Here is a 20,475-nt window from a genome sequence, read left to right as displayed (position 1 = left end):
GAGGTTGTTATACAAGTCAGTGCAACTGGAATCAGTGCAATAGGAAGACATGTCACCCAGTGATACCACATGACCATTCCTGGGCAACAGTGAGCCTGACATGACATTTATTAGTAGTGGATAATGCATCTGTGCTATTCCTTTCTCCTAGAAAGAAATTAGGGTAGCAGCTCTATGTAGCAGAAGAGTTTAAGTGTGTTTGTTTTGTGACTCTTTGCATTCATAATGAAAAAAAAGTAACAGTTATAAGCGCTGGAGATTTAGAAAGAGCTGAGCACAGCTGGAAGGTTGAAGAAAAAAGAAGAAAGGTGTCCATGAGGCTAGGATTATTTAAAATCACCAGATCTGGAACTTTAGTCTGTTTGTATCTCAATTCCCTACGCAGAGTACTCGTTAAATACACAGTCTTTTCCAACACCGGTAACAAAAAGCATGTAAGTAAATAGGCAGAGATAGAGTGGCAAAGGACAGATGGACAGGGCCTTAACGTTCAGCAAATATACCCAAGTTCTTTAATGTCCATGAAACACTAAGCTCCTGATCTGTAGCTCTGGATATAAATCCAGAATAATTCTGCTGAGGTTTTAGATTTGGAGAGGTTTGGTGCATATTGGAAACATCCTTAAATGTTCATGCTTTGTTAAGGAAAAAAGCAAAGGTTAAACAGAACACAATTCATATTGACATTAGGGGTTGGCAGTCCAAAGGGCAGAATCATGTTTGTGATTCCAGGGCATGCCAGTGCCACCTGATAGGGTTGATCAGTCATCAGATCAGTCTGTATCCTGTGAAAGTGATTTTAACTACACAAGGAATATCGGACTCATTTTAGTACCTGCTCCATGAAATCCTCCACAAAGGTACAGCTTCCCTTCCACACAACCTGCACTGGTAGAGTTTGTTCGTAAGGAGAGAAGAGGAGAAGGCATAGGAGGTCCATCTCTCCAAAAGTCTCCATCAGGGTTATAAATCTCCACTGCATCAAGACATTTTCGAGTCTGTCCTCTGTCATAACCAAGGCACCCAATTCCTCCTGCAAAATATATGTAGGTCAAATGTAGTCCCATGTTCTTCTGAAAAATACATTGCTGGCTGCATTTTCTGTTTACATGTTCTTATCTCCCTTTCTTTTCCTTTTGCAGCTCCAGAAGTTTGTGAGGAAGTAAACACAAAGCAGAAGCTACTGCATATTATCTACAGACACCGAAGCAAGATCCTTTCTGAAGCCTTGTATCTAAATAAGGACAAGCAGCATGTCTTCAAAACACAAAGGTATTTTGTTTTGTTTTCTCCCCATATAGTAGAAATTGTCATAATTACTTGTTCTGTTTGCTGGACAAATTGTAATGGATCAAAAACTATTTTTCAAATACCTTCAGTGGATTTGACCCTCACACATGTTAACCAACAATCATTTCCATTTGTTGGTTAGTTTTCCTCAATAAAAGAAAAATGTAACACTTATTTCTTAAGGCAAATCAATTTCCAGAAACAAACCCATCCTATACACAGGAATTCCAACCAAGTTATATGCAACAGTATTACTGTGGAAGGGTTAATTAGGGTGCTTGAAGGCAGTGTGCAGGATTAAAATAGATCCCAGTTTTCTTTGGCTGGGACATGCTGCAACAGGCTGCAGATATACCTGAGATAACAATGCGTGCTGGAAACACTAAAAATCAGTGTAAACACTGCCTTCCCAAATCCCTTCAAGTGATCAAATCCAGATTTTGAATTCACAGCCTTTGGTTCTCCAGAATTAATATGCTGACGTACCCACGCAGGTTTTCCATCTGTGCCAATGGACACAATACCCATAATGAGCACTGATGGCATGCTGAAGGGGTTCTTTTGTGCATGTGAGTGTATGTGACCACTTTTAAATATAAAATGACTGCAATATGCAAGCAATTTCCACATGAAGGCTGGCATCCCAGATACACGTGTAGGACTGCTCAGTTGTGGAAATCCAAAGTGCATTGTGTGGCATGTAATTATGCCCTTGCATATGCAAAAGGGAAACGACTGCAAGTGCAACCTGTGCAGGGCTGGTGCAGCTGCTTTTAAAATATATTGCCCCTAGAATGCTGTTAAGCTGGTCTGTCAGAGAAAACAGCTCCTAGTGGTGCTCCAAGTTTTACTTGCATATGGTTTTCCGCTCTACATCTTAAAACTGTGTTATTTTTTATAACCTTTTTGCATTCTCCAAAGGTGTTTGCAAGAGGGAGCTATATATAAATGGGGACCACAATGCTCCAAACACTATTTCTGATCTGTATTTTAGAGTTAGGTAAAGATAAAATCAGTTAAAAGCAGCAAAAGTAAAACCAAATTCAGTGTTCTTTATTATCAGCAGGAAGTTTTCCTCTGGCTGAAGTTAACAATATTTGATTTTGTTCAATATTTGAATTTGGAAACCTTAACTGAATTGGGTTTTGAGCTCCTTTTCCATGCACATAAAATCTTTACTTGCCTCAATACCTACCAGCAAGGTCCTAGCAGTTTGGTACCCCTTAGTGTTTACTTGAACTAGGCTGGCATCCATATGCATTTGGTATTAGCTTAACACCCTCAACTAAGCAGCATTTGCTCTGATGGGCTCCTGCTCTGAGGCTTGATTCACCTAAGAGACCTGAGGTAGGGATTAATTGTGGTCATGGAATTTTGCTAATCATTTCCATGCCAAAAAGGGAAACATCACCCCACTTAGCCTTTCTCATGATGAAGTCTCACTGAGCTGTTCCTTGGGGCTATTTAGAAACAAAAATAATTTTCAGACTTCAGATGTTTACTCATTGTATTGTTCTCTATGAAAAAAGCATTATCCTCTTCTATGTAGTATTTTCCACTACTCCTTCATGACTTATAAGAGAGGTGCCACTCTTAGGACAGGACACTATTCCCCTAAATTTATCAAGGAAACTTTTAAGAGCTAATAAAAATGTTTAACTGAAAAGTATTTAATTGATGGTTTATCTCATAGGCTTTCTCATTCTACAGCATCCATTGGTATGATCAAAGATTACAGAATGCAAGACAATTTGCTACCAGGGCATGTACAGTCCACAGAGTGCAGTGTAACGCAGAGAGAGATTCTCAAGGCAGTTTTAACTGGGAACTAATAGTATTAAAGCTCCCCACAGGCTAATTTGACCCCTTCAAAAGACAGCTTTGTGGTACCAAAACCAGATTGCTGCTGATTATCAAGCTGGGTTTTTTAAAATTAGCCCAGGTGTTACTGTACCCCACTGAAGAATATGCACTCAGCCACAAGAAAAGTCTTCATTTGAAAAATGAAAGAGCTTCTTGTTCAATCAAAGGAATGAATGGCACCAGTTAGGGAATGCATGCAGCGTGTCAAAAAACAATAGCTCTGCTGATTGCCTCAATATTTCAGCTGGGAGGGGAAGGTGAACAAAATAGCCCAGAACTCTTCTAGGGCGATAATAGCTGCTTATTTCTTCATGTATTTTTATTGTAATTTTCTAAATAGAGTAACTATAGGGCAAGCTAACTTCAGAAAGAACACAAATAATCAGGTACAAAACTGATACAGCAGTCAGTGGCTTTTTGCAAAAAAAAAAAAAAAAATCCCAACCGTTACCTGTAAATGAAGACATTCAGCTGCCAGTCCAGGGGAGCCATCAGCAAACATTTTTCATATATAGCTATTAGGAAAGTAATTTTCAAGGGCCTATTAAAGCATCTTTTAAAAAAATTTCAGAGCTACCCTATTCTCAAGCACTTATGAAACCTTCATTGGATAGTTTAAGCAACTTATATTTAACCTCCTTTAATCCCGTCATTATCAGAGACAGCCCTGAATATACAAAATATCTTCCCTTTATGTAAACCCTGCACAGCTATTTCAGCTAAATCAAATCTTATATTCAATTTACAAGGGCAAAGCTAAGTTCTCAGAAAAAAAAAAAAAAGGAAAAATCAGAGCAGAATAAAGTTTAATTTTCAAGCTTAGAAAAAGAGCATTCTGAAAAACAAGAAATCAAGAACTTCAACCTCCTCTCCTAAAGCAATTCTAACATTAAAATATTGTTCACAAGGAATCTGAGGATATTAGGCTCTATGAGCTCTGTTTTGCTGTGTTCCCAGATGCACAAGCTAAGAAATGCTCCTCTGAAACAATATAGTTTTTCCTCTATGGAGTCTGATGTCTCAGGACTCTTTCCAAAGAAATTAATACACAAATCAGAAAAAAAAAAAAATCTCAAATTTAAATCAATTCACATCGACAACCAACTGGAGGAATATCACTTTTACCAGGCCATTCATCATGTACAATGTAGAATTTAAATTGGCAGAAAAAAAAAGCTTTCTGTGTCAGACAACTCAGGCCACTTTCTGATCCATCACTGAAGACTGCAGATAACCCTGTCCCACAGGCTTCTTCATTTAGATTTAGGAAACCATTAGGAGGGCAAGTGGAGACATAGGGAATTACAGTTAAGACCACTAAGATTGTCTTTATCTCATATTCTCTGGGTAAAGCAGCAGAACAACTGAGCTCATACTCCTACAGGAACCTCTACATGAAACAGGGATAAGCTTTAGGAAGCTAAGGCAGGGTGCAGAAAGAGGACAGAGGTGCTTAGGTCATCTGAGGAAGACTCTTGTACCAAGTGACCTGTCAACAGTGCATGGTGTACTTGCAATTGTACCTTAAACCACCCAGAGCTATAGATGGGGTCATTAAAACACACCTGCTGTGGTCACAGCCTCCTGAGAGCCCCAGCAGGTGTGCCAAGGGCAGCAGTGGCTATTTCCATGCCCATGGTGTGGAATTTATGCTGGGGAGGGTCCTTCATTAACCCACATTCACAAACAGAGCAGGTGAATTCAACTCCACCTGGCTTAGCTCCCTGCATAAAGCCCTTGTGCTTGTTTTTTGTGCAGGGGAGATGGATTTCTCACTTGGAGTTTCGAACATTTTTGTCATTTTCACATTGATCACACAAGAGGATTGAATCACAGAGCTCAGACTTCTCCTCCTGTCCCTTCCAAATGCACCCTTTCAACACTTTAGGCTTTTTACATTACGTATTTTCCCTAGGAGATATTTCAGATGCCACTGAAGGACTAAAAAAGCCAGTGAAGCCACCTTTGTGTTCCCAAATCCATTAATGCTTGAGAGCTTTCTATACCACGCTTGGATGAGTCTGCAATCAAACATACTTTCAAGGGCACTCTGTAAGCAGTGATTCTAATGGACTTTAAATTTAACATGAAGCTCCATTAGTAAAATAAATATATAAATAAAAATACATGATCTTTATTAAGAAATCAGGATTGAGAAGACAAGTCTTTGATGCAGGAAGGCAAGGCGGGGTAGGTGATGTGATTAGTACATCTTCAGAATCTCAATGAGGCACAGTTCTGTGCTGTGCTCTGCCCACACACTGCTCGTAGCTGGCTGAAGGCAAAGCACACAGCTTTGGCTCAGGTCAGCTGCCTCCCTGGCCCCGTGCTCGTCTGAGAAGACCAAATGCAATTTGAGCCACATCAGCTCTAATAACAGCACACCCTTCCAGCACTTAAGGGGAAATGTCCATAAAGGATGGTGAAGTGGTAAAGAGTCACTGGTAATGATTAGTTCAGCAGGTGCAAAGGCAATATTTCTATAGGAGTGAGCCTGACATGCAGTTGAGTTACAGGGAACATTCCTACCTATGTGCACCCAGTCACTTCACCCATGTCACTGATACTTGTAAAAGCAGGCACTGACACAGAGCAATTGCACTTCTAAGGCACATCCAAACCAAACCCTTTTGCAATTAAATTTCCCAGTCAGCTGGGTGTAACAAGGATAATTTTCTTTCCTACAGGAAAACCACACAGCTCCAAGTCTAGATTGCTCTTTGCATAGACAGAACAGCTGACCAAAAGTACACCTAACAAGGTGGTTTGGGGTCCAGATAGAACTGGAAAGAGCTCTCCATTGAGACTTGGCAGCAGATTTCATACCACTTTATTTGGTTCCCCGACTAACAGGCACCTGAAGTTAGACATAAAGTAGTTTCTCAGCCAGAGCAATATATGAGGGAACAACTAGAGCAAAGCTGTTTTCAAAAGGAAGGTGACCCAGGTAACAAGCTCACCATCAGGGCACAGCTCCACAGGACCAGGGACAGGCAATTGCAGAAGGTCCCACCAGCAGCTGCCAGGCACAGACAAGGTTACAAGGAAGGAGTGACTTCCCAGGCCTGTGTTTAAATGGTGCTCCTGGACCTATGGGCAGAGGGCTTGGGTGGAGGCCCCAGGTGATGCTGATCAAGATGATCAAGACCTATTAGTGCCCTCGGGGCACTGACATTGTTATTCTGTATCATATAGTCAAGTCCTCAGATCATAATAAAAAGGAATGTGTGTTCTTACTACTGTCTCTGAATTTTTATCAAAGGAACCTGGGGAATGGGTAAAAAAAAAAAAAAACCGAAAAGGAGTAATTCTCCAACAAGCAAATGAAATCCAACTTTGCCTCCTGTAAAATAATTCACTATTAAATCGATCTCTGGAATGCACAATGGATTTAATAGCGCTAATCTCTTAGGTAACGTTTCCCTTCATTAACAGCACTCAAGCTGAGTCTCAGCAGTTACGTTTCTCTTTCTCTCTCTCTGCAAAGCAGGGCTGCATAGCTGGTTTCTCAGAGAAATGAGGGAGCCATAAAGCCCTGGCAGGCACATCCAAAGATGAAACGGGGGAGCACTGTCATTCTTTACTAACCCAGAGCACAGCAGATGAGGTAATGTAGCTTGTAGAAGACGTGAGGGCAAAAGATTGATTAGAAGCAGGGCTGAAAAAAACCCAGATGATTGTCTTCCTAAACATGGTCAGTGTTTCGGATCCAGCTCCATTTCTCATGAATTGCCTTTTTCTGATTTCTTTTGATAATCCCAAAGGGTGTAGAGAGCATTTCTGATCTATTCTATCAGACCAATTTTTTGCCTGTTTTTGTTCCTCCCTGCACACTAAGGAGGCTGTTGCACAGGTATAACAGAGCAGAATCAGGCCCATAAGCTGTTACTTGTCACAAGCCCAAAGTATATTTATAAATAGACAGGTTTATTTTAGAAGAAGTTGTTATTCAAATGCACAGTTAATACTCAAGCATGAAAGCTAAAATGTCTCCTTCCAGCCCCTCCCACACACACTTTCTTTTCCAGAGAAACCCCAAAGTACATATTCAAATAAGCATTTTATGATTGAGGCATTCAGTATTTAATTGAACTTCATGTGACTGCTTAAAATTTTTGAAAGAAGCTCAGAACAAGAACTCAGGGAGAAAAAAACCCAAGTTGTAAGAGGTGGGATGCCAGGCTGAGGAGGATAACTGAAAATTCTTTGGTTTCTAAAGCTTCCCTAATAGGATTTCTCATTTAAATCCTTCTATACATTCTTATTTATAAGGTAGAAATTATATAATGATAAAAGCAACATATGGTTAAGGATGTCATGGTGATACAACATCTTTTACCAGTGACCTGTATTTCAGAGACAGTAGTTCTACTGAGTGTGTTTTAACATAAAGTAATGAATATGGCATTCAGATAGATTCATTTGGATAAATTTTCCTAATTTGTATGTTGGCTGTGATAAGTTTTCAGAGACTTAGCTGGAAAGGATATTTTTTTTAAGCAAGAGATTAAAATGCATGACCTTAAATAAAGCCCTCCCATCTGGTTTTCTTCCAAAAGTGTCTCAATTGCCTCTGTCATTAAGAACACAATACTGCTCTTTCTTGGGCTTTCCGACGAATATAGTTATGTTCCTGGGAAAATATGGAGAGAAAGAGCTGAGACCAGTCAAATGAGATGAATAGGAGAAAGGATTTTGAGGCTTAGGAAATGCTGTTCATTTACTTATGAGGATTATGTATGGTGTATAAATAGCATGAGATTCTCTAGGAACATTACACAACAAACAGACAATTACATTGCAGGACTGCTGATTAAGACACACGGTGCAGGTTCCTGAACAATGCTATTACTCAGACCAAAAACTCTAATCTATCTCTCATTTTCCCTCCATCAGTGTGACTCTGGAATAATTCCATTTAAGTCATTAGGGTTTTACATGCTGGAGCTGCAATTAGGCTGGGAAGAGGTTTTGGACAGTGACTACATACTCTCTGTTCTGCGCCAATAGGACTTCTCAGAAATTAACACTTCAAAGGCTAAGCATCAGGTTCTGATCTGAGTTAGAATAAAATGAGCCTGACACAACACAGTTGACATTAGCAGACTACTTAGTACAGATTTACACCTGCATGCATGCAAAAATTGGACTTGTCTGTCAAAGAAACTGCTACTGCACCTTATTCAAACCTAGCATTACGTATCTTCTTTCTGCTTCATATTTATGATAGAAATTACTTTCATACATCAGGGATATTAGAGAGGATCAACTTTCTCTGCAGTGATTTTTTGTTTCTGCTCTAGAGTCCTCAATGTGTTGACACCTGTATAAGTTATATAGAAAGACAGAGATCCTGCTGGAAAGAGCTGACACACTTACATCACTTAACAACTTCATTTTCAAGACTTGTTGGAAAAAATTCTCATCTCTCTGCAACACTGCTTTATATACCCAGCTAGAGCTATTTCTTTATTTCATGTTTTTATTTCTGGGAAGCAGGGCTTGGTCCTGAAGACATACTGAAGATATCTCAGTTCTACCCTTTTACCTGTTTCCTTTTAGCCTCTCTCCCTTTCCTCCCTCTGTCCCCAGCAGCCCCCAGTGGATCTTCTTAGCTGGGTGCAGACTGCAGGAGGCCTGTGGAGACAGTGCACCCTGTGAGGAACAAGTATGATATGAGAAGTGGGGGATGCTTGTGGGGATGCCATTCTATGCTTCTGAATGGCCCCTTCACTGAGTGTCCCCTCAGTGGGGACGTTAGATGTTCAAGTTCTGTGCACACAGACTTCACCATGGGGAACCCCCATTTGGAGCAAGGAGGGGGATCAATAGCAGTGGTAGAGACTCCACAAAAGTATCCCTCTCATCTAGAGCACAAAAGCTTAGTCATTATGCCTGAGTATAGACATCTCTGAGCCACTACATGAGAACAACCTCTCCTCTTCAGAATGTGTCTTTTTGCACAAATCACCCTTGACAGCATCCTTCCAGACTCCCAGAGTGCTCGACACCCTTTATGAAGCAGGGTGATGTCCAAGGGATCCACAGCTTTGAGGAGCCTGCTATGCTTTTACTGCCCTCATGACAGTTGCTATTCTTTGCTCTGTCACTGTCAACCTCTGTTCTTTCCATTTCCATTCTCTCCTGAATGTCATCTGCATGATCAAGTACCACATCAGCCAGAGTAAGAACATTTTCACTGTCTTTCTTTCAATGTCATGAATCTCCCATTCACCTGGCCGGGGTTACCATCACAATTCTTTCCAAAGGAAAACTGGACCCACCTGACAGCCCAGCAGCCTGACAACTCACAGGGTAACAAGAACTTGTCACCATGGATAAACTGTGGAATGCTGCTTTTCTGTGTGAGGTTCTAATTACAGTTGGCAAGTGTGAGTTTACAGCTGGATATGAGGCCATGTGTGATAGCAGCAGAGTAAGATGTCAATGTCATGACTGTATCAGTGTTTCCAAACAGAGTTTGTTTGGAAATTGCTCCATCATTTTGAGAGGCCTTGGAAAATGCTTTAATGTCTTCCACAGAGTTTTCAGATCATGATGGTTAACATTTACCAACTACATTGTCTTCTTAATTTTAACAGATAAATCTCCATTTCCACCCATACTCTTAGAGATGGATTTAAATCAGAATATTCAAAGACAGAATTTGTTGACAAATCATTTTTGGCTCAGTGTCAGGCATGTTTTTCAATTAAAAATGTAGTTGTAATATTATTTGATTTCCTAAGAAAACAAGACTTATGCAATTACCCTCACTACAGGTGTGTTCTCTATCTGGACTTACATTAGTTTCTTTGCCTTTCATAGCTTTTGTGCCAGTTGCCCAGTTTCAACTAAATTTTGCAGATTGATGGATGTTGAAGTCCTCACGAGGTCTGTGAAAACAGGCAATCAGGAGTTTGCAAAAGCAGCCCAGACCTAGGTCAAAATGTCTTCTCTGCAACTGATATTCCTGCTACCTGATGGTAACTCATTCGTGTCTGCACATGCTGCAGTTACACCTTGAGAAGATGGAGCATCAGAAGGGAGGCAGGCTCAGAAATGTAATGGTAAAAATAGCCCAATCTTTCTCAAAAATCTGCTCCCTGGAGCAGCGTGTGAGCTTAGTTACCCTTGGTATAAATCACAAGCAAGTTTGTCCATTACAGTGAAATTACCCCAGATTTACACTGTCAAAACTGAGAACAAACATTGCCTTTATGAGTGCTTAACTAGATTTAGTGGCAAGAGTGAAGGGTCCACTGCAGCAAACCGTTAATCTCAGCATTAAGTGCGTTGGTTCCCTTAGGAATAGGCTGGAATAAGGAGTGCCATGGGAAGGTATGTGAACCAACAAAGTGATGGAGACAGATTGAGAGCCTGTTACAGCCCATGTGCAGATTTGATTGTTAGCAAAGATTCTCTCACACATACACAAAAATTATTGGTATTGGCTAGCATGTAAGAAAGAATTCAAGTCAGTGTTCAGCTCCCTGAATACAGCAACACTGCCAGCTATAGATACAAAAACAAAGCTTTTAATTTTTTTAACATTAGCAAAATGCTTCTGCAGGTCTGTGAGACCATGAACTTGCCTCAATGCCATTTAAACAGGCACTTTTCAGATTTAATGCTGTGCTTTGTGTTTAATCTGTACATTTCATTACTGTAATTGTTCAGATATGCTTCTTGCTTTGTGAGATTTGAGAGAAGAAAATGGATGCAGTTTTCCCTATTAGCCACTCCTTTTCCTTGTCTCAGTGTCAGGCTTGCTGTGAAGAAGACTGTCAATTTGTTTTATCACATGCATCCCAAGGCGGCTCCTTTTTTTGCTCCCTGACTCTCTTGTGTCATCACAGTGTTCAAGGTCTTGATCTTGGAGCACTGTCTTACTGAAATGCATGAATGCAGCCTTTCTCTTCCCAACTATTCCAGCTGCTTCTTCTGCCCCATTAGAGCATCAATGTCAGTATAAATAATTATATATATTTAACCTTTTACAAAGGATGGAGTTTTCACATTTCTGAAGCACCTTTGAACCTGGGCAGCCAACACTCTTATTATTTAACAGCACACTGACATTCTCTATCACTAACCTTTGACAATAATGATATGATTTTCTGGTTGCAAAACTCTCTTTTCCATATGGGCTCCTTTCACCCTTCCTGCTGGTTGTGACTATGGGCCTCTCTCAAGCCACTTAAGAGAAAGAAGTTTCTCTAAAAGAAGACAGATGCAGCACTAAAGGCACTTTATTCTTCTACTTCAAAGATGCTTTTCTTACATACACCCCCTGGAAAACACTTTCTGTATGACATGCAGGGAACAAGCTCTGCTTTATCCACATTATATAACAACCCAGACAAAAACAGAACACCCCGATGCAGGAGGTGTATTATGTTGATAAGACTGTATTTTTTGTTCACTTTGATAAGCTTGCAAGCAGGAATAGTTTGAAGTTGAAGGGATTGAAATGTCCCAAGGTACTGATGAGATTGCTGCCTTCTTCATGTGCGATGCTGCCCATGAGACCACAGGAGCACGGAAGGGTGTGAATCACTCACAGCCCACTTGTGGATTACTTGGCTGTATGAGTTTTTCCCTCACTTCTCCAAGAACTTTCCAGTCACACATCTGCCTGTAATACTTCTCTCTGTTACTTGGACACCTCTCTGACTCCTATTCCCCTTCTAAGATGCCCCTTTTAACTTTTTCCTAGTATCTGCAATGCCTTTCTTCTATAACTGTCTTTCCCTGGCTTTTATCTTTGTTTTCTCTTCAGAAAAATCCCTTGCTTGCCACCTTCTGAGCTGTTTGCCAGTGTTCAGAAACAGGTGATGTTCTCTCTGTTAGCCTGTACATAGGCTGGGATGGGACCATGAAGAATGGTCTTTGGGAAAAGGGTCCTTTTATGGATTTACTGCAGAACTGAGGAACATGGGTGGGAATCATTTGGGACAAAAGATTTTGGGGTAGGAGATTGTTGAACTTTTTCACACAAATCAATTCTTTTGGTCGAAATTCTGTTTTGAAACAAAAAAATTGAAAAGATTCAGTAAAAAAATGACAAAATGAGAGATTTAAGTTTTCAAAAGAATGCACTGTGTTGAGGTGGGTGGAAAAGAAAGATTCGTTGAGTTTTATCAGGATATAGAAATAATGTTGGTTTTGACTTAGAGATCCAAATTTTTTTTATCCTTATGCCATTCTTTCATGGTGCTGTGTACTTTCCTTAGCTGATCAGTGCTCACTTGTGAAATGGTCCTTACAAGGCTTCTCTACTCTCCTTTTAAAATTCATTGCTATTTATAAAACGCACTGATACCCTAAAGAAAAGTAGCTTAAAAAGTGGAGTATCTTTGTTTCATTTATCCAGAACACTGAACGTTCACTTAATTTAATCTACCTAAATCAAGGAAGGAAGAAATAACGAGGGGAACAGACAACTTTAGAAAAATACCACCCATTTAGTCCAGCGTACTTTGTCCTACAGCACATAACAAAGGGTGAGATATTTCACTTCACAGAGGCAAACTGCTGGAAAGAAGAAAAAGTCATGGTGCTATCTGTTAAAAATCTGTTTCCTCTTACCCAAGACATAAATCTCCCCGCTGACTACGGCTGTGCTGAAGCGGTACTTTGAGTACTTCATTGGAGCTCCTTCTGTCCATTTGTCTTGGCCCGGGTCGTACCGAAACGTTCTGTTACTTAATCGATCCGGCTCATCGTCAGGCAGATCCATCTGTATGAAATATGACAGCCATATAATAATACAACATTTGGAGCCCTCTGCACATGCCTGCATGCAATTAATCACGGCAGACAGCTCGGCAGATAAATAGCATAAACACATCAATTACAGCCGCAGGGGATTGTACTCCCCAGGGTTTAACAGCACCCGTGGCTTGTGGCTGGGAGTCCTCTGTAGAAGGCAAAGGAATAAGTGGGCATCTATATTCTGCAGCCATAAAGTGGAGGATTTGGGTAATAACAATACATTCATGGTCCCAGCTCTGGAAGAACGTACCCCTTTCACAAGGCTGCTGTACAGTCTTAATAATAATGAGGGAAAACCAGTCAATCTGTCTTTTTTTTTCCTTGCTGAATGTTGAAATCTATTCCCACTGTTATTCAGACCATACCATGAGTCTCAGTGAGGTACTTTTCTGGCCTTTTTCAGGCCTATATAGACACATAACTTATTCTAATAAACATTTGCATGTTTATTTAGTCAGTCTCATCACTGTAATGTTGTTCAACTACTGTAACTTTGATGGTTTTCATAATAAACTCCTAACCCCCTGCAATATCTTTGCTGCCATAATACTTCTTTTATATTCACTCCTACTCCTCTTGTTCTCTGTAATCTTCTTCCCCCTTCTCTGCAATCTTCTTCCCCCTTCTCTGCCTGTCTCATACGATGCAGGGAACTCAGATTATGTTTTCTGGGTACAACACCCTTGAATGTAAGCAGTGGGATGTGGGGGGAGGATCCAGAAATATTTTGGGTTGAAAGTTTTCACATAGAGAGAGTGAGAAGGAGAGAACTACTTTTGCTTGCTTGTGATGGTGTTATATGTGTTCCCATTTTTCTTCTTATTTTTCTTTCCCAAAAGACCTTTCCAACACTAATGCCATGGACAGGATAGTAGGAGACAAGCTATAAAGTAAATATATAGGCCCTTGGTTACTCTCTGTAAGTGCCCAGGGCATGTTCATTCTCCATGGTAAGTGTGAAACACTAATTTATTCACTGAAAGGGGGGTAAGCTGTGTGTTTTCCACACAGGCTAAGCATATACTTAGGAGCAGGCACCATTTGACATGCTGTAAATTCATGTCCAACCTCATTTTTTGTGGTAATGCCTCAGAGTGCACCCTGTGCTCTTTACATACAGAAAACATAACTTTCAGCAGCCCTTCTCTGTGTCTCAAGGGTCTGGAACCTTCCTCTCAGCCTCTCCAAATGCTTCCTTCTGCTTTAACAGCCCCCAGTTACCAAGACTGGAGTTGCTTGGGTTTCTAACTCTGCTGGCACCAATGAGGTCAGACCAAAGCTGAGCAGAGCAGTGCTAATGTGAGCAGAGCCCTTGCCCTCCTAAGCTGTCATTTGATGTCCTGGCTTGACTTTGTCTTGTCTTGTTTCAATTACAAAGCCTGAAAGGGAAGGGAACATGTATTTATCTCTGTCCTGTAATGGACATGTGCACTCAGGGCACTCTGTCAATGCTGCATCGTTAGTGTTTGTTCGGGATCGACAGAACATTCAGTGCTGTTCAAACAGAGGGACAACCCCTGCCTTGGAGAGCTCATTTGCTTTCCCAGTGCAGCTGTGGTATCCCCACATATACAATCGCTGCATCTGACAGGAGGAAGATATATAGTACCAGAAGAATTCAGCACTCTGCAGTGCTGGTCTTAAAGCACTTTTTTGAGAGCTTGAGCTAATTTATTCTCATTTGTTCTGGTACGCCCTAATCTTGCAAAGCTGTGGGTTTTAATCAATTACTGTTAATTTGCTCATCTCAAACCTATTTATATATAAACTCAGACTCCCATGCATTGTTACTGATAGTACTTGTAGGCAGGTATCCAATTTAGGTGTTTTTTTTAAACCATTCTTGGCTCAATATTCCTGACTTGTGCTTCTAAGCCACTTTCCCCTCTCACAATCTGTTCTGGAAAAAAGCTTAACAAAGCTGGTTGTCTGACTTCAACACCTATCTTTGTTATATGACATATCTTTCAGTTCAAGTTGGTTTTTTTACAGACAGACTATTTCTACATTAAGTGTTTTCATACTTTAATTCTTTAAATAGTGAGATACCCTTGCTCAGTTGCTTCTGTATCAGAAATACTCTCTGATCTTTCTGTTGTCTCCCTGGGGACTCCTGCACTCAAAATATCCAAAGAGATGGAATTCTTCTTAGCTGAATGCATCTCTCTTTTAAATACTTTAATTTATTTCAAGAGGATACAATCCATTGAATTGTGATGACAGTCTGAACATATTGCTGTCAGCAATGAGGATTACAGATTGTCAAGTAACTGTGGGACCTTATCCTGAACTCTCAAATTTAAACTGCACCGAGCAGTAAATAAAAATGGACTATGCTCTTAAAAAAGATCTTTTGCACTGGGAGCAAATGGAGAGGGCATGCACTGCTCCTGACATCCATCTTCCTTGTAGCACAGTTCTGTATATTCCCTGTACTACCAAACATGTTACCTGTGGCCCTGCAGAAAATTCCTGTAAAAACTTTACATGGCCAAGCAATACAACTGAAACAAATTAATGGTTTGGTTAAAGGACTCTGTTTTCCAGAGAATGCTTTGACTTTTCATTTAAAATGTAATATAATTAAAATCAAATAAATTAACTTTAGTTAACCAAGAAAGCTTCCTGAGAAATTGAGGTGAACTTTAAATGTCATGTGTAAATCTGTCCCTGAAGTGTACCTGTGTACATGCTTTTTGAAGACAGGGCACAGTTAAAGGTGCCTGTATAATTAAATACCATTATTTATGATTTCTGGAAAAATTAAGAAGATGATAAATAAGGAATGGAAAGGCTGGAATCCATGATGACACAGGAGATGTATTTTAAACTCTTGCTCACTGTACACATCTCTACAAATAAAGAACTGCCCTTCCTGAAGTTGGTGTTTACATCAAGGATGCCACAGATGGATATTGTTCTTCCTCACCCTGTTTGGTTTTCCTACAAAAGACCAAAGGAATGTGAACAATTTATTCTTCTGTTATCACTGATGTACTTTTCCCATGCAAGAAGCACTGTAAAATGACACAACGCTGCTTGTTAGTGCACAAACCAAACACAGAAAGAGGCACATTTCTCAACCTGTGGTGTCCATCCACCCAGCACGTACAGCTTGTTCTTCACTGTCACCACCACATGGCATGCCAGTGGTATTGGGAGAGGTGCTGTGCCTCTCCAGGTGCCTTGCTCCATGGAATACTTCTCCACACAGTTTGTGACCAGATACTGATTTTTCACTTTCATTTGCCCTCCTATTACGTAGAGGTCGTTGTGGACAGTGCCCAGTGCGTAGAGCTCACGGAGCTGAGTGGTGCACAGGCTGTGCCAAAACTGGTTTCCTCGCTGGTGGTATCTGTAGGAAAATCCAGAGTTGTAAATGCCCTGGTTCACCAAAGTCCCATCAGCTTGTTTGGAAGCATTACTCCCATAATCATCAGTGTTTGCTCAGACAATATCACAATGGCAAGAGGAGCTTTCTCCTTCACAGAGAAGTTATAAAATTGAGCCCAATGTTAGCAAGATCAAGCATTTTTAGTGTGAGGAACTGTAGGTGTCCTTTCAAAGATATTTGACCCTAATTAAGGTAAGAAGCCCCTTATTTCTGCGTGTGGAGCTCAATCACAATTTCCACTGAAGTTAGTGGTAAGAGAGAGCTCAACTCTGCTGAAAATAAGGCTACTTCAGCTGACTCAGTATGGATTTATTTCCTTAAACTTAGGCATTTGTATTTGAAAATGCTGCCACCATTTTAAAGTTTTATCTTTAATCCAGAAAATGTCTGGTTTTCTTTAAAATAGATGCATCTGAAAAAGACATGAGTAAAAACAGAATGAGGGTTTAGAGATATCAATCATTATCTTTAATCTATGAAGTGCTATCATCAACATTAACAGAGAATTAAGTTTTCTCTGTCTTACTGGACTCATTGGGTCATTTGCTTGCCTCATTTCCCCCTGACAGCGACCTAGAAAAGAAGTATCCCTGGAAAATATTGAGATTTGAGTAGGGAGAATATAAAATCCACATGCATTGATCTAATCAAGCTCATTTAAACAGAGAGAGAAAGAGTAAATCCATAAGAATAAATCCTCCATCTTTCAGGAGAAAATGCATCAAGATTTGGTTGTATGTATATAATTCAGTGATACGAAAATAAACTGTGACAGACTGATTAATGTAATCAAAATCTCTGGGAAAAATAACTTCAAGGAAAGAATGCTTTGTCTAATGGACTTTTTTTTTTTTTTTGCCCCCAGAAACATTATTTAGATTTAAAATTTTTAAATAATCGGGGATTTTCTGGCAGAAGGTACACACCTATAAATTTCAATGTTCCTGGTCTTTTGTCTAGACATTTTGACGGCGCTTGCCTCTCCTGCCACAATGATATCATTTTTCTCAGTGACAACACCAGTACAAACACATCCTAAACCCTCTCCATACTTTGGAGAGGAAATGAAGTAAGTCTTCCGTGTTGCAGGAGCGTAACAAAAACTGGCATCAGCATAACTACCATGTCTGGACCTAATACCAAGAGAATTGTTGCCGATGCAGAGCAAGAGATCAGTGGTTTCCATGCCATATCGCAGGCTGAGGGAAGGGTGGCTGGATAGTTTGATGGTTTTCAGTGCTTCCTCAAACATGTCATTGCATTCTGAATTGCACAGAATCATTGTGTTCCTTTTCCGGGCTTCCACAAGAAAGGAAGGGCTGATGAGTACCAGTCTCACTTGCTTGAGGAGCTCAATAAGGTGTTCCGAACGTGACTTTCTGCTGTGCTTGACCCATCTAATGACGAGGTCCAGAATGCTCTCCTCCCTGGAAATATTCAGATCATCTGACTTTATGAGAGCCATCAGCTGCTGGAATTCAATCTCTAGTATTTCCTCCTGCAAGCTCACCTCAGCAAAATGCTGATACAGGTATTTCCGTGCTTGGTCACACAAATCTTCTGCCCCGATGTGGTTCGCAAAGTAGTAGATGCCCACACAGTTGGAAGCATCCATGTGGTCCATCATGTACTTCTGACACATGTTGCAAACGTCTTCCATCTGCATGAAGTACGCGGCCAGTGCGACAGTCTGCACGTTGTGATTCGTGAGGAGCAAATCCGCACTGTACATGTAGTGGAGGATCGTGGACACGCTCTCTGCGGAGATGTCATACAGCACCACCTCTCTCTGCGTGCATTCAACCAAGCCACAGGTGAACATGGCCTTGAAATAGGGACTGAAGGCAGCCAGCACCACCTTATGGCAGGGGAATTTCTCACCTTCTGCAACCAGCACAACATCAATTATTTGTGTTGATTCCTTCATTCTCTTTACTTGTTCTAATAAAGTCAAGCTGTGGTGCTGCTTCCTCTTCTCCTCAGCCTTGTGATCCATGGTTGACCTTCAAACTTCCTCTCTTTAGATATCCTCAGAATTCAAGGTCTTCATTGGGAATGTTTCTAGAAATAGAAGCATAACACTGTTCAATAGGAACAAATTATTGGGCAAATGAATATTGCTGTTAATATCTAAAGATAATCATTCTGTAGGGTGTGATATAAATCAGAAATGCACAAAAAGTATGTAAAATTATGGTGAGGTCTCAGGTTCAATACCTCCAAGAAAAAAAGTAAGAAAAATCAACACTTCTAATGACCTTCAGTATTCAATACCTAACCCCAAGTTTTGTGATTATTTAAAGACAATTATAGACTTCCTTTCAAAGCAGTCATTTTCAATTGCCTTCTCCCTCCTTTCACTGTTGCTGATCAAGAGCCTGTTAAAATTGAGGGAAAGATTTCCCCTGACTTTAATGAACTCTAGATCAGTCCATTAGTCCCTTGGCTATTCAAGTTTTGCCTCTTAGGCACCTGAAGAACATTAGTCCTTGCTTAGTGCTGAAAGTACCTCGTGTTTCCAACAGGCCCTTGGGTGAGACTGCTGCAATGGGGCATTCTCAGTGTTCACAGCATCTCTCAAACTAGGAGTTATGTCTAAGCAGAGATTTCAGAAAAGGGTTTGACAAGATTAAAAAATGGAAAAACATTAGACTTGTTTCTCTATTTTTCGCAGTGATCTACACCTCTGCAAAGCAGGTGGGAAATAAATAGTACCACCCAGTTCCCTGGCACTTCACAGAGCCGTAAGTGGATGTGTGGATATTTAATATTCTGCCTTACAGCAGGCTTGGGTACCAGTTTGCAGAACAGTTTTGATGCAAAAGCCCTGTACTTACAGCCTTGCAAAGCAGTCAGGAAGCTGCTGCCTCACTTTACCAATGGATTTGTCTGTGTCCCAATCACTCCTCACATCACCAGTAGCTTCTCCCCAGGCTCCAAGCTGAGAGAGCCAAGACAATGGTTTGGGCAGAGATAGCTTTGAGCCCCAAAGGATGGTGGCAAATTGGCAGGAAGCAACTTGGTCCCATTGGCCAGATTTCTTACTCTTTCACACCAAAGCATAGGTCACTGGTTTCTACAGAGTTGCTACTGGTTTCCTTTGGGGTAAACAAAGGGTCAATAAATAGGGTCCAGCTTTTGAGCTGTACTCCTGCTTCTCAGTGGGATGTTTATGTGCTGCAGATTCACAGAATTGTGGTTTTACTTACTGCAAGCTCAAAGGAGATTTTTTATAAAATTGTAATTATTCACATATTCCCTCCACTTTTATTTATGGGGAAAAAATAAGGAATTCCATGGCCCTATTTATGTTTTGTTTGTTTTTTGTTTGTTTGGGGGTTTTTTGTTGTTGTTTTTGGTTTGGTTTGGTTTGGGTTTTTTTGTTGTTGTTGTTGGGGTGTTTTTTTGTTTTGTTTTGTTTTTTTTTTTGAGTGGGAGATACTGTAGTGAACCTCTTTGCCTTTCAGATAAGCAAGCTGCAGAATTTGAGGTACAGTGGTAGAGGTTCAGTGGGAGAATGACATTTACCCATCAATCGAGGGATACCAGTCCTTAGCACAGTTTTTGCCTCTAATGTGGTCATGAGACAGTTCTGTTTTGGAAATGCATTAAGGACTCGTGTCATGAATCACCAATACTCAAACAAATCCTAAAGCTGTGGCATAGTCATGTTTGAAACACATTGTAAACATGATATGAAGTGCTTAATGAGACTGTTGAAATGAATAACATTCCTCACCAGCTTAAATATTTGCAGGATCAGGGGCTCATATGGAAGATCGAACTGATTTTCTCAAATCCTGGCAGCACAAAGTCTTAGTTTCATCAAAGAAATCTGTATTGACATAAAAAATAAGCATATGAAATTCTTTGAAATCCATCTAAATGTATTTTTAAAAACAGCCCAGATTTCTCTACAGATTTAGATAGATGAGTTTTTTAAAATACTATAGTTATTTCCCAGGTGAAAAGGAAATCTACATATCATCAAACTCAAACCTACTCTTTTAGCTGTTCAGTTGGGTTTGGAAGTAGTCATCATTCTGCAAATTACATAGATTCCTCATTTTGAGTGGTAAATTAAAAGCCAAGTATGCTTGAAGACTAGCATTTCCTTGATTTTATGAATTCTTTCCATATTCCAAATCTGG

General features: G+C 40.3%; 2 protein-coding genes across 6 annotated transcripts in view; one reads left to right on the top strand and one right to left on the bottom strand.

Annotated features, from left to right (window-relative positions):
• Nucleotides 1-20,475, top strand: part of MGLL (monoglyceride lipase) — a 107,081-nt gene that overhangs the window by 2,522 nt on the left and 84,084 nt on the right. Inside the window, exons 1-2 of one of the 4 annotated variants that reach the window (XM_032699598.1) lie at nucleotides 34-89; nucleotides 1,143-1,272. In XM_032699598.1, coding sequence (XP_032555489.1) covers nucleotides 1,254-1,272 — 19 coding nt within the window. In that variant the 5' untranslated portion in view covers nucleotides 34-89; nucleotides 1,143-1,253. Of the gene's footprint in view, nucleotides 1-33; nucleotides 90-732; nucleotides 1,047-1,142; nucleotides 1,273-20,475 lie in introns of those variants that run through there. The other 3 variants (XM_032699596.1, XM_032699594.1, XM_032699595.1) reach the window with 3 other exon arrangements.
• KBTBD12 (kelch repeat and BTB domain containing 12) overlaps nucleotides 1-20,475 on the bottom strand; it is a 41,534-nt gene that overhangs the window by 14,577 nt on the left and 6,482 nt on the right. For both annotated transcript variants that reach the window (XM_032699592.1, XM_032699593.1), the window contains exons 2-5: nucleotides 17,251-18,385; nucleotides 16,015-16,285; nucleotides 12,745-12,895; nucleotides 836-1,033 (exon numbers count right to left, since the gene is read on the bottom strand). In XM_032699592.1, the coding sequence (XP_032555483.1) occupies nucleotides 836-1,033; nucleotides 12,745-12,895; nucleotides 16,015-16,285; nucleotides 17,251-18,320 (1,690 nt within the window). In that variant the 5' untranslated portion in view covers nucleotides 18,321-18,385. The remainder of the gene's footprint in view (nucleotides 1-835; nucleotides 1,034-12,744; nucleotides 12,896-16,014; nucleotides 16,286-17,250; nucleotides 18,386-20,475) is intronic.

The sequence above is a fragment of the Chiroxiphia lanceolata genome, chromosome 11 (assembly GCF_009829145.1).
Source record: "Chiroxiphia lanceolata isolate bChiLan1 chromosome 11, bChiLan1.pri, whole genome shotgun sequence".
Taxonomy (NCBI): Eukaryota; Metazoa; Chordata; class Aves; order Passeriformes; family Pipridae; genus Chiroxiphia; species Chiroxiphia lanceolata.
The sequence above is the reverse complement of the archived record's forward strand: the minus strand, read 5'-3'. Positions and strand labels throughout refer to the sequence as shown.